The 17,417-nt window shown below is 41.9% G+C and overlaps 1 protein-coding gene across 1 annotated transcript; it reads left to right on the forward strand.

Moving 5' to 3' along the window:
* Nucleotides 1–1,654: 1,654 nt before the first annotated feature.
* CALM2 (calmodulin 2) lies at nt 1,655–15,093 on the forward strand. The gene is made up of 6 exons (XM_005532706.3): nt 1,655–1,807; nt 6,082–6,112; nt 11,114–11,257; nt 11,330–11,436; nt 12,281–12,416; nt 13,828–15,093. The coding sequence occupies exons 1-6, from the start codon at nt 1,805–1,807 to the stop codon at nt 13,854–13,856; spliced, it is 450 nt and encodes a 149-aa protein (XP_005532763.1). The 5' UTR covers nt 1,655–1,804; the 3' UTR covers nt 13,857–15,093.
* The last annotated feature ends 2,324 nt before the right edge of the window (nt 15,094–17,417 follow it).

The raw sequence follows: 17,417 nt of genomic DNA on the forward strand, positions 1-17,417 counted from the left end.
TAGGCCTTCTTCTGTCTTTTTTTCTTCCACTTTGTTTCTGAATTCAGTGAATATAAGATCATACTAAAAAGAAAACAGTCCTGAGAATATGAATTACAGTTCAGGAGGAAAACTCACATAATTTTTGTTTTATGAGTTTATTCATGTCAGTCCCCACCCAAGACCATCCTGTTTCTGTGGCCTATAAACCAAAGGCTGCAAAGAACTGAGATGTGTAAAACCTCTTTAGTGTGCAAAGTGAGAGCCATTGTTCTAGTTTGTGTAGTGACAGTGCACAGATAGGTATAAAAACCTATTTGTTTATATACTGTGTAAATATCAACTAAATCTTTCAGTAGATATGGAAGTAGGTAATTTTTCATTGAAATGTGATTGGTACTGTGATTTGTGTTCAAACTAAGGTCACAAAATTTTGACTCAGGCCCCCAAAGTTTAATGATGTATTTATGGTCCCAAAAATTAGTGTTGTGGTTTTCACAGAGGACAGGTAGATCTGCTATCACTGAACTCAGCCAATATTGCAGCTCTCTGTTGAATTATCTTTAAAAATACATGTGCAAGTTTGAAAATTGCACCTGGAGCCATTTGTCCAAGTGCATTTTATAGAAAACCCTTATAAGACTCCAGATTTTAGCTCAGAATTGCTGGCCACCTGTCATTAGGTGCAGGACCAGGGCATATGTGATTCCTAAAATGGGAAATGGGCGAGGAACAGGGAAAATGTCTAATTGGGGAGGTTTAGGTTGGACATGCGGAAGAATTTGATCACAGAAAGGGAGCTTAGACATTGGAATGGGCTGCCCAGGGAGGTGGTGGTAGAGTCACCGTTCCTGGAGGTGTTTTAAGGAAAGCCTGGATGTGGCACTCAGTGCTATGGCCTAGTTACATGGTGGTGATAGGTCACGGGTTCGACTCGATGATCCCAGAGATCTTTTCCAACCTTATTGATTTTATGAAATCCGTTCTTTTAAACAACGTTACCAAGCGACAAAGCATCTCTAGCTTGCATCGCGAGGTGGAAATTCTTCTGGACTGTGCTGGATGCAGAGCGAATCTCATTTGGTAACTCTGTAGGTGAGGCTTTCCGGAGCACAGCACGGAGATTATGGTTCAAAACGCTGTGGCAAATGCGGTCCCAAGGACACGGCTGACGCCCTGACCTGGGGGCCCTGGACGGCGCGGCAGCAGCGGCTCCGCGGCGTTGGGCGGCCGTTCCGGCCCTCACGCACTGCGGACGGGGGGAGGGGTGCCCGCCTTCCCAGGCCAGAGTGTGCATGTCCGAGTGACGCATTGCAGGTAGGAACCCACCAATCAGCGCCCTCCTTACGGAGTTTCCACCCCCCCCCCCTTCCCTCTTCCCCCTTCCGATCCTCGATCTTTTCCTAAAATCCTCTTCCGCCCAGAGAAATAGTCCCTACACCCGGTCCCCACCTCCCTTCTCTACTTCCCCCCCCGCCTTCCCCCTGCCGTTTCACAAGCGTTACTTCCCCCTGTTACTCGCACCTCGCTCTCTCCTTCCTGCGCCGGGGCTCTGGGGCAGAAGGAGCGGCACTCGGGGCGCGGGGTGCCCTGCCGAGGAGGGCGCGATGAGCCGGGACTCGTTTCTCGGCTCGGTTCACTGTTAGGGGAAGGGGAGGGGGAGGGAGCGGCGCGGAGCGATCTGGTCGGTGAGGCGGTTTATGAGGCGCCGGCGGCGGGCGGGTAGGACTCAGTGTGAGGCGAACCGTACAGCGGGCAGGTTGCGCTGCCTGCGCCCCGTGCAGCCCTACGCTCCCACCGCACCCCGCAGCCAGGCCGGGCCACTATGGTGAGTCCCTGGGCATGGAGCAGCTGCAGGGTTCGGCGGGTGCTGCTGCGGTGCGGTGGGAGGGATGGGGGCGGCTGAATTGGGCGCGGGGGGGTTGGGGGTCTGGAGGCGACATCTGGGGCGATGTCGCCTCCAGAAGGGTGTGGGGACAGATGAAGCTGTCCCTTGCCGCGGTCGGCGGGCTTAGGCTGGGGCCGGGGGTCCCGCTCGGAGGCACCGTTTGCTTGGGAGGAAGTGGTGGCGGCGGCGGGTCGCGCCCGGGTCGCTTTCCCGCCCTGGGGCGTCGGTGCGGATTCAAATCCAAACGGCCCTTGGGTCGGCGGGAGCGTCGTGAGGCGGCGCCGGGCGTTGCCCGGGGGGAGCGACGGATAGCGGTCCCTCTTGGGAGGGGATTCGCGATCTTGGGAGGAGGGGGGACAGGAGCTTGCCACGATGGCACTAGCTCTGCTATCTTAACTTCCTCCCTTCTCTCTGCGTGTGCGGCTGAATGGGGCTCAGTGAGACAGCCTAATCTGTCTGGCTCGCTAGCGAGGTGTGCTTGGTCGTAATAATGCATTGCGGAGCCCTGCAGCTTCTGAGCAGCATGATGATGAGGGGCAGGCTGTGCCTCACTGCACCATCGCCCTCCTCGCTAGACTTGTCAGCTCGCGTTAGAGTCCCTGTCGATTCTGTGGTACCGCCATGCTGTTAGTGGCTCTGTTGGACAAGGGATTCTTTGTGTTCTTTATTTTCCTTTTTAACAGTTTTTGCTTCCACTTTTAGTCATTGCAGAGGACAGTTCTGCCTTTTTAATACTGTTAGAGATACGTTTAGAATTGTAATCCACGGTCGAAATAAAACGCATTTTGTGAAATCGGAGAATGGTTTCAAATTCAGTCTAAAGGATGTGGATTGAGCGTTTGTTGGTTTTGTAAAAATAAAAATAAGTGGATACTGAGAAACGTGCTAAAAGGAGCAAATCTGCTGCAGAAGCAGCAGTAGTGACCACGTAGACATATCTGCATTAAGACACGATGCAGTAGACTGAAATTGTCTTTTCATTCATTATGGGCTTATGAGGAATCAAATGACTGTCAGCTCATCCTGTCTAATGTGAACGATGGCTACTTAAAATTTGGCGATTTCTGAAATGCTGTCTCTGGGCAAAGAGAATTGGTGAAGAGAAGCCTGAATTTTAGTTTGAATTGTGAACTTATACAGCAAACCATCCATAAAGCAGGGAAAAAAAAAAAACCCAGTGAATGTAGCAGCAAAAGACTTTTACTGCATTTAGTCATCATCTGTACAGAACCAAAAACGGAGTATCTTCAAGTAAGGTCTGTGTGAAAATGGGTGTGTCCAGGAGGCACAGTGACACTTTGAATGTGGTTATAGTTCATCCTGACAGACCAGCCTGGCTCAACCTGTGACTGTGCAATGTTGTCCATGATAGATAAAACAGAATTATGTGCTTCCCAGCAAGCTAACCTACCACAAACCTAATTTTAATCTATGTAGTCTAATCTGGTGGTTGTTCTTCGATTAACCCTGCCGGAACAAAAGTGTCCCTTCAGATCTGATGCCTGCGAAGTACACCGGGGAGCCAAATTTTAGAGGGAAATGGTGTCACCTGTGCTGCCGTTTGCTGGTAGCTCTCCGTTGGGCAGCGTTGGCCAGCGCTGCGGAGGAGCTCCCAGACTGGTTACTGCGTAGTAGATGCGGCTGTAATGGAGCACTACCTCTAAAGGCTGCGTTTGCCACAGAAAGGGCCGCGCTCACAGCAGCCCCCTTGCTTTCCTAGGAGGTTTGTATTCTTTGTCAGGCCCTCCGCACAGTCTGGGGGTGGGGGATGGGAGCTGTTGCAGTGAAAATGAAAGTGCTGCAATATGAATCACAGAAAACCACGTCAAACCTGTGATGGCATCAAATGAAGGCGTCGGGTGGGTCTCGGCCACAGTAAGGGGCATATCAAACCTTCACAGTCTCCTCACAGTCAGATTTAACCGCCCGCTCTGGAAGTTGGTGAAGGTGTGCGCTCTGTCACGTGTATCGTGCACTATTATGAAGAACACCGGGAGGCCCCTCTAGGAAGGCCACAGTGGCCTCTTAAGTGGCAGGCATGGTTCCAGGCTGATAGCCCTCCACTTGGGTGGCACGGGAGGCAGGGAGCTGGCAGGCTCGCTGGCTCCGCCTTTTACTGCTGTTGCGCAGCAGTGCCTGCAGAGCCCAGCACTGCAGAGTACAGATGGTGTTTGTTCAGCCTTGCCCCTCCTCCCTGCTTATCTTTCAACAGCTCCATACCTGTGCCTTCTAATAAGCTTTGTGCCCTTCTCAGACACTGTACCTCTTATAGGTATTGTCAGACTTCATCCCAAATTCATGGTTAAGATGTGTTAAGTTGCTGGAAGAGTTTCTCTTTATAAAGAAAGGAAGAATTTGGGAGTGCTTAACAACTTAAATACTGCTATGTCACGTCTCCATATAAAATTGTTTGCATAAAACCAGTATGTGATTCAACTTCTAACACATATATACATATAAACTTATGGTAACCCATAAGTATTGACCTAAATAAACTAGGTTCTTAACTGCTTAAATCAGTTTTCTATGGATATAAGTATCTTATGGAAATGTAGCACATCGTTCTCTTCACTCTAACAATAAAAATGTAAATAACATGCAAAGGTATGAGTGTCTTAATGATATTCTCCAGACAAGTGAAAAATCTGTTAGGCTTCTGCTAAGTGACCAGCAGAGCACTTTTATCCCAAAGCTTAGTTTTGAATTGCTTATGTTCTCAGCAGTGCTGCTGCCATGCTAGTCTTCTTTAACAAAAAGTGGAACCTGCATGGGAATTCTTCGTACAGCATAAGTGAATCTGTAGCTGCTAATATGCATTGCCTGCTGCTTTAGAGGTTCCTCAGTAGTATGGTCTTGATTCTTGAAGTAGGTGAGCCCCAGCCATTCTGTGGCTTTTATCTTGGTATGTTGCTGTATCGTGTGCATAGAGGGTTTTGTAAGCAGTTCAGCTTTTGTATGGTGGCTCGAGCAGCCACCTTCACTCATGTTACAGGAAGCATAACCAGCTGCTGGTAACTTAAAAGTACACATGCAGTATAAAAATGTAATTCAGATTGAATTTGGCAATGTAAAAATTGATAGGTATTGTAAGCAAATTTTTCTAAGTCTTTCCCTGACAGATGCTAATGCATATAGAGACTTTGGTGGGCATAGTTAATGACGGAAAACTTTCCAGTCAGTATTGCAGCCATTATAAAAAGGTTGCTGCTTAAATGGTCACAACAGGAGCAAAGCTGAAAAAGCATTGGTGAATTTCAGCAGTGGATATATCTTGTTTTCTGTGTATTGGTGTTTTTTATCCTTCAGTAAAGGGTTCCAGAGGCTTCCCTGAAGGAAGTGTGTTACCTTGTTACTGCAACTCAACTCAAGCTATCCAGAATTTGCTTGAAGAATCAGCTGATTTGAGAACCTAGAGGATGGTAATTCTACAGTCCTCAAGCATCTTGGTGCACTTTCAAGAGCAAAGTTCATTTTGGGTTTGGCCTGAAAGACTGATGGTTTTCATTGCTATCAAATCTTAGTTAATTAAAAACTAGTGGGAGAGGAAAATGAGGTATAAACTGATAAAGAAATTGTCTTAGACCACAGAACCTTTCTCTAGTGTCCTTGTTACTGTAGGATGACTGAGTCAGTGTAGACAATGGTCTGAAAAAAGTGTAGACAGCTGTATGCTGCTGACATGACCAGTTTGGACTGAAGCTGGTGTCTTGTCTTTTACAGCTAGGTCTTGGACATGAAGCTTCATGTTAATCAGGGGATGGTTTAATTCTAGTGAAGAGTATATTTTTGATTTTAGCTAGTCTGCCTTAAATTTGGTATTTGGAGGTTACTGCTGCATTACTGAGACCTAGAGTGCTTAGTGTTGAAGCTGAAGCTAGTAGTGTGCTGCGTAAATGAGTTTATAAAACCAGTCTGGTTTTAAAGGAACCTGTGTGCCTTGAGCTTGCTAGTGGTGCTTGGGTTATTGATTGATACAAGTGGTAATGTATTACTTGGCTGTTGGGATATTGCAGCGTCTGGAAAGGATGATAGGCTGCCCATTCTTACTTGGCATGCAATCCTGATGACTTTTGTGCTTTATTAGAGCTGTTTAAGAATGCTGCAGATCAGTCCTGGATGAAGAACAGCTACCATAGTCTGAGGCCTCTACAAGTCTGTCTTACCTTTGCCTTGAACTTTTGCTACAATTATAATCATATTCTCTTTTATTGCAGGCTGATCAACTGACAGAAGAGCAGATTGCAGGTGAGGTTTTTATGTGTTGTGTTGCTACTCCTACTGACCTGGCACATCTCTTAATCCAGTGACAGTCTGTGTTACACAAGATATTTAGCTTTCTTAGATACTGAAGTAGTATGGTGGAATGTTTAATTTGTCACCTAGTTTTTCAATCTTCTATAAAAGCACTATGGATATAATGAATTGTAGTGATGTAGTTAATACAGTTAAGCAATCCTCACAGCTTTTCTGGAGAGACTGATGATTATTCTTCTCTCATGACTACAGAATTTTCCCAAGTGCAGACTGAAAGGGGGGGGTGGGGCACAGGGGATGACAACAAATCTGGTGAAGGCTTGGAATCTGCAGTGCTTTTTTAACAGAATGCAAAAATAATTTACTTTGCTGTCTCCTGCCAGCAGAGATGTTTGAGTGGTTCTTGTTGATGACAGCAGAGATTGGCTTCATGATGACAACGCTTGATATTCCGTATTTGGAACTGTATTGTGTACTTGGACACAAGTGCTCTGTGTGTGCGCTGTTCTGATGGTCTGGCACTTCCTCTGAAATGCTTAAATAAATATGCATCTGTTATATCTTGGTATTATCCCCCTAGCAATGGGTTATGTGCACTGACAGCCATCTACTGATGGCAATAACTTCTGGTTATCATGTGTTACTCATGCAGGCTGCACAAACTTACCTGTCTCATTGCTCTCAGTAGACTGATCTTAACTTGAATAATAGATGGAACTTAAAGCTGCTAACACAGAATTAAGCTTTGCCATAGACATTCAAGAACTTGAAGGTTTTGATCTGACAAGTGTATAGTTTTAATAACAGGTCTTAATGTGCATAACGGTTGTATGAAATTATTTTAGAGGATGTTTGGGTTCTGTTAATCTAATAGTACCATGCCAAGCATACAAAGAACAGCCTCTGAGATACTACTATTTAGCTGTGGTGTAGCTCTTGAAGATACCATATTAACCAGAAGTGTCATTTATGAGCTGGTGTATTTTTGGCATAATTGCCAAATCTGAAGTGTAAGAACATTCTTCTGTAGCTTTTTAGACTTTAGAAGCTTGCTTTTAGTCCAGGGAGACTAATTATGGTTTTGTGGAAAGTCCTTTGTCTATTTACTTGTTGCCATGGTACTTACTGTCTTACGAGTAAGCACAAACCAAATTTAGTTCAACTTCGGATTTTTTTTTTTTTTTTTTTTTAGAAACTGGCCTATGTAGCTTAAGGATTTTGTGATCAGTTTAGTTAGAGCAGGCTTTATTGTCACTGCTGTCTTTCCAATAATGGTTTGTTGTTCCAGTTGTTAATTGTAGAAGCTTTATTAGTTGATGTAGGTGATTATGAAATATAAACAGGAAGCTTATTAACACTACCTTGAGATAAATGAAAATTTTAGCTATTCAGTAATGATCCATGTAGTCTTCAGAGGCAGAAGTAATTATTGATGAGCCAGTTGTACTGGAATAGAGGCTTTCAACTGCATGGAAGAAATAAAAGTATATCTTAGCCAGTGTAAAATGTCCTACCACTTTCAGGGCAGCTTTGATGTTTTGTTAAGGAAATGTATTTGCAAGTAAACCATGAACCTCAGACGTGAAGACATAAGCCCAGTGGTGGTGTGTGAAGGAATCATTCTCAGTACTGCTTAGGAAAGGTTGCATCTGCTTAGTTTTGCTGTTGAAGGCCAGTGGTCTTGCATGGGAAGACTCTTAGAGGTAAAACTTGTATATTTTACGGAGACTAGCTTGAAAAACTTGAGCACCTAATTAGCATTCTGACTGAGCTTCCCTGGACATCAGTAGCTTTTGGTTTGAAGATAGTACATAGGAAATGGTCCTGCCCGGTAGAGACAACATTACCTTTCCTAAAACAGAAGACCAGTACTTAAAGGAGCCACTTCCCCAGGCCTTAAATTCTTCCCCCTCTGCTATGAAGCTTCACAATACAATTGTTAAAGGTTCCGGATGTAATTTCCTGTGGAACGCATTGATCATAAAGGACTGAAGCTTCTTGTCTGTGTAGCTAGGGGTGAAAACATTCCGAGATTTTGTTCATATGAAAGACTGATACTAAAAGCCAAGTAGCTACAGAATGTGAATGCTGGCTGCAGTTTCATTCAGTAAGAATTGAAGTTGCTGAATCAAGGGGGCTTTCCATTTCGTTAAGTAATGTATTACAAAGGTAATGGGGTCAGGACCACCTGGGTGGTTGGAGGGGAGAGCAGCCTGAAAATGCTTTTGTCCTGGAGCCAGCTGGTCTAGTGAGCTATCCTTCCCCTGGACTTCAGAGTTCTAAATGGGCTTTGTGTATAAGCAGGCCTATGTATGGTGTTCATAATCTTCTTCCTTTAGTGTCCTGTGGTTCTCCGTTGGGGATTTGACTGCAGCAGTAATTTAAAATTTGTCATAGTAGAATAGACATGTTTACACGTTGTGGTCCTGGTAGCTGTGAAGAGAGCAATTAACACTCTCCTATAAAAATTCCAGACATAACTGGCTAAATGGTGTAGGAGTGGATATGGTAGTACTGGTTCACTGAACATACTACTAGGGCACTGAAAGCTGCAATTTCATTTGAAAAGGTGATGCGGTGCACAGATGCCTCAAGCTATGTTTAAAGGAACATTTTCAGCTAGGTTGTTAGAGTTCGTATTGTTGCATTAGCCTGTCTTTTAATGGGGCCTGGAAGTAGTCTTTTTCTCATGATACAGGATGCTTTTCCGAAGAATGGGAAGGCTGAAATTTCACTTTGTAGCCTTAGAAAAGAGTTTTCATTTGCAGTTCGGTGTAGAGAAGTGTGGAATAAAGAGGATTTGCTTTACATGCTATATGGAGTCAAGGTTTTCAACTGTGCAGAGTATGTTTTATGACCTTATGTTGCAGGATGCCAGTATTGAGTTGCTCACTAAACTTCAGTGTTTCATAGGTGCCTTCAGTAGCCATGGCTGCAAAACCTCCAAAGCTATGCTAGGTTGTTCTTGTTCTAGTCTAAACTGCACCTGCATAGGTTGTTACTCTTTTGTTCTAATTATTGGTGGTGGTCCGTAGAAGTGGTTAGAGAGGTATTTTAATGGTATTCATAACTTGATTCAGCATTTCAAACAGGAATGTGCTGCTAATCTTTGACTTGCTTTATTTTCTTTATGTATAACTGGTTGCTTCTTAGTCTGTTGCAACTTCGACTAAAAGAAGGGTAGTTGTCTTTTGAATGGTTCCTTCCAAGTGTTGAGAATACACCACTAAAATGCCTATCTTAGAGAAAGCAAGTTCATTAATTTTGTTTAATAATTATTACCCTTTTTAGTCAGTGTCACTGCAGTACTTTGAAGCCTGCTTCATGTTTGGGTTAGTGATGGTTGACTTTAACATAAACAATGAAGAGGTAAACAGCTAAATGTTTCGAATAACACTTCAGCACTTGACTCCTCATGAAGATGCCACTTTCCCCTTTTGAGGTTCTTCTTGGTAAACTGTGAACTTCTCTACTAGGACAAAAAAAAAGCGTTTTCTTCCCTGGTGTTAGAAGTTAGTCCTAAGAAACCTGTTTGTTGCCTACAAGGTAACTGAAACTGAATCCCAAAGACCGTTTGGGAGGAATTGTAGGTATAGGTTTTATCTGTTTGTTTCTGCTTTGTGATTTATACATACTCACTTGAGACTGTTTCTACTAGTCCTGTGGTAGCCTTGCTCTGATTCTCATGGGCTAAACTGTGGTGGTTGTTCTTTGAACACTTCAGACTGTTAAATGTAGAAGAGTAGTGAGTTTTTTTCCTGGATGGGATCTGATGTTGTAGCTGAATTCATGAACTATAAAAATACTATTTTTGTAGCTGAATTTTTAACACTTGCCAGCTTCTACTCACCTCAAGGGTTTCAGAGTATGAAGTAAGGCTTTATTCAGGTCATGTGAAAACACAGCTTTTACTAATTCGACTAATGAATGTGACTAATTCTGGTCTGGGAAACCCACCATCTGGAAAGCTGGCTGCATGGAAAAGTTGAAAAAAAACAATAGTTGGAAGTATCTCTGATGCAGGAGTACCCTTGGGCTGACAGGTTGTCCAGAGCCATCATCTCAAACAGTTTGAAAGCTGTAAAGAGATCTAAAGTCTACAAGGGAATAGATAAGATGCTCGTGCTTAACTGCCATCTGTGTATGGGCTGCCACAGTCCATTGAGCTAGTTTAAGGTCTGTGGCCAAAGACAGATGGCATGGATTAAAACCAACTCCATTTTTGGACTGGACAATTAAACATGTTATGCTTGTATTAATGTTCCTGGCTACAATACAGCCATTGTAGGTGGTTAAGAAGGGAGTGTTGAAACACAGCAAAGCAGTCCTAGAGCTAGTCAGAAACATTTCTGTGAAGGATGTTTTAGGATACTGTAGGGCTGAAGTAGTTTTCTAAGCAGCTTTTTAAGACTCCAGTGACTTTCCTCCTTCAACAATTGTGGTAGCATACAATGTTCAAACATCTGTCCAGCAGGAGTTGCTTATATTGAGAAACTTGAGTATATCTTGGTCTGATTATACCTTTTTTGGTTCACTCATCTCCTCTCTTAGTAATAAAAGTGCTATTAAGCTGTTGCATATGTATTTTTAAAGTGCCATTTTAAATTTTCTCATAGCAATTACATATTTTATTTTAAGATGTAGTTTATACCAAGGATGTGGATCATTGTAGTTGCACATAGCTATTTCAGCTCCATATTAGGAATCCTTTTTCAAGACAGAGTAGCAAACATCTGAATACTTCAGAAGTGAATGACCTTCCATCTTAATTTAGGTCAATATGTGGTTGATCGGTAGACTGGTGGGTGTGCTTTCAGATGTTGATGCTGCCATACTGGCAGTGCAATTATAGCAGGATGAACAGTATACCAAAATTTTCTTAAAAGATTGGTATCAAATTTTGTAACTTGCAACAAGCAGTAGCTGGGATTTTTCTTATAATTGTTAACATTTCAAATCTTAGGGGATTAATTATTTTTTGATTTTGCACAGAATTCAAAGAAGCTTTTTCACTATTTGACAAGGATGGTGATGGTACTATAACTACAAAGGAGTTGGGGACAGTAATGAGATCACTTGGTCAAAACCCCACAGAAGCAGAGCTACAGGATATGATCAATGAAGTAGATGCTGATGGTAAGAACTTTATTAATAGTAATTTAATCAAGTGCCTAACCATGTTTTTTTAACGAAGTAATTATCTTTCAGGAAATGGCACAATTGACTTTCCAGAGTTTCTGACAATGATGGCAAGAAAAATGAAAGATACAGATAGTGAGGAAGAAATTAGAGAAGCGTTCCGTGTCTTTGACAAGGTACTGTAACGTTGACCTGGAATATTTCTGTTAAGAAAACATGATCTGATTGTAGTGTGCTTTCTCACAGATCTGAGGGGGTATCTGCAGTCCTGTCAATAGAGAAACTTCTAGGTTAGCTAATCGCCGTAAAGCTCAATCTACTGTGGTTGTATGAGAAGGTCAAATGACTTGCCAGGATAGTAATGAGTGACACGATTTAAGGTATTGCTTACTGTGCTGCTGAAATACTTGCAGATAACTGGCAGGTAATTGTTTTACGTATTTAAAATGTTAATGTTTTAAGTCTTTCATGTAGTCTTGCTAAGTAAATGACTATAAGAGTCTAGAGTTACTCAGCTTACTTAAGATAGACCTTGGAGCTGAAAACATAATGTGAGATGCCGTGGGGGGCAGGGAGGAAAACATCAGTTGAGTTGGTATACACTAGTACTTCAATATTCAGTGTCCCAATAAGTACTGGAATATGTAAAGTTCATCTCTGAAGATCTTGCGGCTTTATGCTGGATTCCCATGAAACAGGCAAATGAGATAAGTAGCTTCTGTTCTAAGAAATCACCACTTGAACCACAGTCACATGATGTAATAGGCATCTGTCACTTAAGAAGTTGCAAAACATGGCAGTTGCATTGTTTGTTTAAAAATGTGTCAGAATAGGACAGTCAAAGACTATAAAATAATATTACAATGTCCAAAGACATTGGAGAATGCTGAAGATACGCTAACAGTTCTTGTTTACCTTGTGCAGATGCTATGTTAACTTAATGTTCAGTTTGCTCTGCAATGTTCCTAAGTTAAGTCATTAGGCCTTAGTTCATTCCAGTGTTCCTTTTTCTCCTCCCAGGATGGTAATGGTTATATTAGTGCTGCAGAACTCCGTCATGTGATGACAAATCTGGGGGAGAAGCTAACAGATGAAGAAGTTGATGAAATGATTAGGGAAGCAGACATTGATGGTGATGGTCAAGTAAACTACGAAGGTAAGGAGTTGTAAATTGATTGGTTTTGTGCAGCATTTCTCATGCTTGTTCTTGTGTGGGTGCTGATAGCCACACCAAGTTTAAATAGGGCAGTGTTAAATAGGACAATGTTCAGACAAGTTAATCTGAACACACTGTGTTCGTTTAAGCTTATGTTCAGTTAGTATGTACATTGTGTACCTCTCAGTGGGTTGAGTGTTATTGCTGCCTTCGTGCCAAAGGCAAAAAAGGACTATTCAACTGTACAGCGTAAGAATTAACTTCCAAAATCTAATGATGTCTAATGACCATTAGAATAAGTAAGCTGTCAGAGATGTTAGCATACTGTGCTGTTCTGTTCGCTAGTGTATCTGATGGTAGGATGTCACTCATTTGTCATTAATGCTTTTTAAATTACTTATTAATCAAAAGGCTAAAGCCTCTGAAATATGCAGCAATTTCAAGACCTTCAGAAGACGTTTTAAATACATTTATTTCACCTAAATCAGCTGCAACAGTAATTTCTTTCTATTTCTTCCTGACATTGACCCATAAATTAAGTCTTGCAAGCAGGAGTTCCTTTAGACAGTTGTTGGCAGCTAAGACACACTAAGCTTGTTTTCATTTTGAATTTTTGAACATGTTACCGAAAATACCTAGGGTATTTTCAGATAGTGTCTGTGCTGTTTTTGAGGTGTAGGTATGCCTTCCCTTTGAAGCCTTCTTGGTTGTGGCCTAAGGGTACGCAGACATCTGAGAGTGAAAAGTAGTTTTTTATGTACAAGGCTACTGCTTCATCACTTGGTTTACAAGTAGGCTTGTTCAGAGTCTGGCACCAGAGGGGGTCTGTGTCCCTATTGTTTACAGTTGCTCTTTCAAAACTTGAGCAACCAGTTAACTCCTTTTAGGTTCAGGTTTTCCTGTCATTATTGTACCTGAAAGTAGGTTTCAACAAGATGAATGAAGAATCCTATTTTATGGGGGTCTAACTTAAAATGGTTTATGACTAAGCATTGAATCAGTTGCTTAAAGCCAGCCAGGCAAAATAAAATAGTGGGACTTAAACTGTTCCACTCTGGAAAATAAAAGTTCAAACTAACACAATGTCTTGCTTGTACACTTACTTAGTTGATTCACACTTCAGTGTGATTTGTACTGATCTTTTAGTTATTCTTGGATATCTCGTCCCCATCTGTAAGTCTGTGGTCGGGGATAGGTAATGTTTGATTCTAGAAGTAAGGCCTTCTGCCATTAAAAAAGGAGGAGCTTCGATGTGATTAGTGGAAAAGGGCACTGTCTTGAAGATGCTTTTTTGAATATAACTGAAAGTGTAGTTTTGAAACAATGTTCAGCACTAGTAAGGCCACTTCTCAGATCTTGAAATTCAGATTTTTTTCCTTCAAATAACTCATGCAACTCTTTCCTTTTACAGAGTTTGTACAAATGATGACAGCGAAGTGAAGACGTTGTACAGAATGTGTTAAATTTCTTGTACAAAATTGTTTATTTGCCTTTTCTCTGTTTGTAACTTATCTGTAAAAGGTTTTTCCCTTACTGTCAAAAGATTATGCATGTATAGTAATTAGAAGGCCATTCCTCCATGTTTTTCTCCTTTATCTTACTGTCATTGTTCTGATTTTTGGAAAATTGATCGAAGTAACAAATGTTGCATGTGGCTTACTCTGGATATTTAAGCCCTTCTGCACATCTAAAGTCAGATGAAGTTGGTTAACTGAGGGAACATCTGGATTGTCTCTTACAAATAGCTTTCTATAGGAAACTTAGGTATGACTAGTGTGACAAGTTATATAAAGTAAGCTAGGGTTTACCATGCATTAGCTGCCCCTTAAAGCAACATGCTGGTTCTAGTTCTTGAGTACGTAGGAGTTTTTTCTATAGGTGTTTTTTCCCCTTTTTCTGATGGGAGGATAAGGACTCTTGCAGCTTAACTGCAGGATAAAATGATGTGAATAGGGTATATCATATGGCTAATGCACTGTAAAAGTTATTCTCCTAGCTTACTTCACAGTAACTTGTTTGTGGCCATACCTGTAACATGTTGTTGAAATGTGGAGTCTTAACGTTGTAGACAATTGACAGTCAACAATATGAAACTTAAGTTGCACTAATGCAAAACGGGTGATTTATCCAGGTACTCGTACACAAGTTTTTTTTTGTACTGCTGGTCCTGTGCCAGAAAACATTTTCTCCTCTTGTTACTATGCTTTTTAAACTTTGTTTAGCCACCTATTTTAAAAAAAAAAAAATCTGCTTATGGCACAATTTGCCTCAAATCCATTCCAAGTTGTATATTTGTTTTCCAATAAAAAAATTACAATTTACCCATACTGTTTCAATGTATCCTTGAATTATTTACAGGAATTGTTCAATGCAGTTGCTGCTCTGTGTTTCAGTATGTAGCAGTTTGGTTTGCTTATGCGATGGATTGGCTGTCTTAAAATAGCTTGGAAGGTGAAAACTTAGTCCTTAAACTCTGGCCCTTAATAGTATTGTTGACTTGAAGAAGCTTTCTTACTAGTAGTATAAAATGTATTTTACAGTCTTGTGTGGAGCTTGGTGCTTCAATAAACTTACCATAGTGACTGGCTATGCCCACTATCTGTAGACCTTGTGAACTGGATGTTGACCTAGTTCAATAGTTGACCTAAAATTAAAATTCCTTGTTCAGACAACTAAACCTGTTTGCTTTCTTTTAATTATTTTGGAGTTTATTCCCTGTCAGCTGCTACATTGGGGTAACTTAGTCTCACACTTGGGCTTTTCTGAAACTGCTGTGTCTGAGTTGCAATTCAGGTTGCAGTCAGCTCAAAGTACAGAAGGAAAACATTCTCTTCCTCATTTGTTATTGAGCATGGTTGTGTTTCTAGTGCTAGTTTTTTGTTAAGGTTTAAACTATTTTTAAAGTAGAAGATAAATGTGGTTTCTACCAAGGACAAATCCAAGAACTCGAATGCCAGAGGCTGCTCATATGCCCATTTCCTCTCTACTGTACTGGCAACCACTGCCTTGACTGTACATATGCTAAATGGTTAACTTGCTTGGGGATTCTGCTGGCCTGTAAACAAAGCATTGGCCTCTGCCTCTGGGTACCCTCACTGGTACAGCTGAGCAGTTACCTCATGTTTTAAAACTGTTCCAGTCATCTTTGATGACTGTATTTATAATTGCAGTGCACATCTAAAATTGGGACAGGTGTTTAATCCGAATTCAGGAACACTTAAGTGTTTATGGTCACTGATCTTAAAGCTCTTCTCTGTGAGGACTAAGTTGGATAGCTCTATTGGTTTTCCAGAGGAGACTTGTCAAAAGTGTTTCAACAGCCAGCATCAGAATTCCTTAGAACTGTTGTTTGTGTGCTGGCAGTCTGATTCAGGAAGCTTATGCAGTCTAAATTTCCTAGCAGTTAGTTTGCCTTCTACAAAATAAGTAATCAAACTGACACTTCCTACCAGTCTTCATCCTGTGCTCTAAGAGCTTGGGGCAAGACACACTTATGATGGCACAGGTTGAGAAGAATTTTACAGAACCATCAGAGCAACCACTTGAGATTCTGAATTGTTGGATTACTGGAAGTCTCATTTTTATAGGTAAGTAATGCAAACAGGGATCTAACAAGAATTATGGTTTAGCCAGTCTGGTTCCTTGTCTTCCAGTAGGGTGGGAATCACACTTAACCCATTTGGTCTTCTGCTGCAGATCAGCATGCATGTGGAAAGATCTAAGGTGAAAAGGGGAGTACTTTCTCCACTGGGATATCAGAATATCGCAATATTCTGAGTTAAAAGAGATCCACACGGATCCTGAAAGACTGCCTTAGCTAAGAGAATTGCCTTTGGTAAGATGAATGTGAGAAGGCCACTTTTATTTACAGTCACTTCAGCTGCTCCCTCCTTTGGGGTGTTTAGTCTCAGGAATCAAAGCTGCTGGTTTTGTGTAGGGTGAGTGTCCATGTTGCTGTTACATAAATGACACTCCTGATCTCTAGGTCAGTAATTGAAGTCTTGCAGCCTGTTTGCTTAATTCTTTAACTGCAGGATGGGAGTGGTAGATTTCAGTACTTTCTGCTAATGGAAGAATGTCTTCTGAGATAGTATGTCAAGTGTGGTGGAAGCTGATGGCATTGGTTATGAACCTTCTGTCTGAGGTGTGCTTGCAGGTACTTTTGCAATTGTGAAACAGGCCTTGGGTCACTCAAGGCAGTTTTCTGGATGTGTGTTAGGAGCACTGATGTTTCAAGTTCAGCTTTACAAGAGACAATTCATCATCCTGTCAAACAGGGTGGAGGTTCTCAAGTTCTGTTACAGCTAAAACAAAAGCTTCTGTGGCACAACACTGCAGTAAAACAGCTGGTGGTGTTTTAGTCCAAACTGGACATAATGGTGGGGAGGTAGTAAAGACTTTTCCCTTACTGTGTAGGCCTAGGGTGTTGTCCTACTGATCCCTCCTGGGAGGGAATGAAGACAGCCAGAGTAATCTTAGTAGCAAGGGTAGATGGGCATAGATTTGAAAATACTCTCTTTGAATAGGAGAAACACTTCTTTTACAGTAAGTGGTAAAACATAGGTGTGGAATCCTCCGTGCGGATTCGAAACCCAGCTGATGATGTGCTGGGCAAAAGTCTCCAGCAGATGCTGCTTTGAGCAGGGAGTTGGACTAGGTGATCTCAAAGAGGTTTGTGCCAAGCTAAATGATTCCCATAAGTGTCCCTGCTAGCTTCCTGGGCTTACTGTTGTGTCCAACCCTACCTTCATCTAGAGATCCTTCCAGGGAAGGAGGAGGAACAGTTGCATGCCACAGCCCCTAAGTTTTAGGGTAGGTCTCTCTCATCCTAGTAGTGTTAGGAATCACCAGATAGGACTAAGACACTACCTCAAGGTTGTAGCTGAGCTGTCCTGAAAAAGCTTAGAAAAAAGTAATCACTTGTGGCTATAGAGTTTCGATTGGGGAAATAATATGGCTGGATGAGGAATAGTAGTAGCTGGTCAATTTGCACCCTGTTAG

This window comes from Pseudopodoces humilis, chromosome 3 (assembly GCF_049639895.1).
Source record: "Pseudopodoces humilis isolate 2021_Gansu_Grassland_sample_001 chromosome 3, ASM4963989v1, whole genome shotgun sequence".
In the NCBI taxonomy this organism is placed as follows: Eukaryota; Metazoa; Chordata; class Aves; order Passeriformes; family Paridae; genus Pseudopodoces; species Pseudopodoces humilis.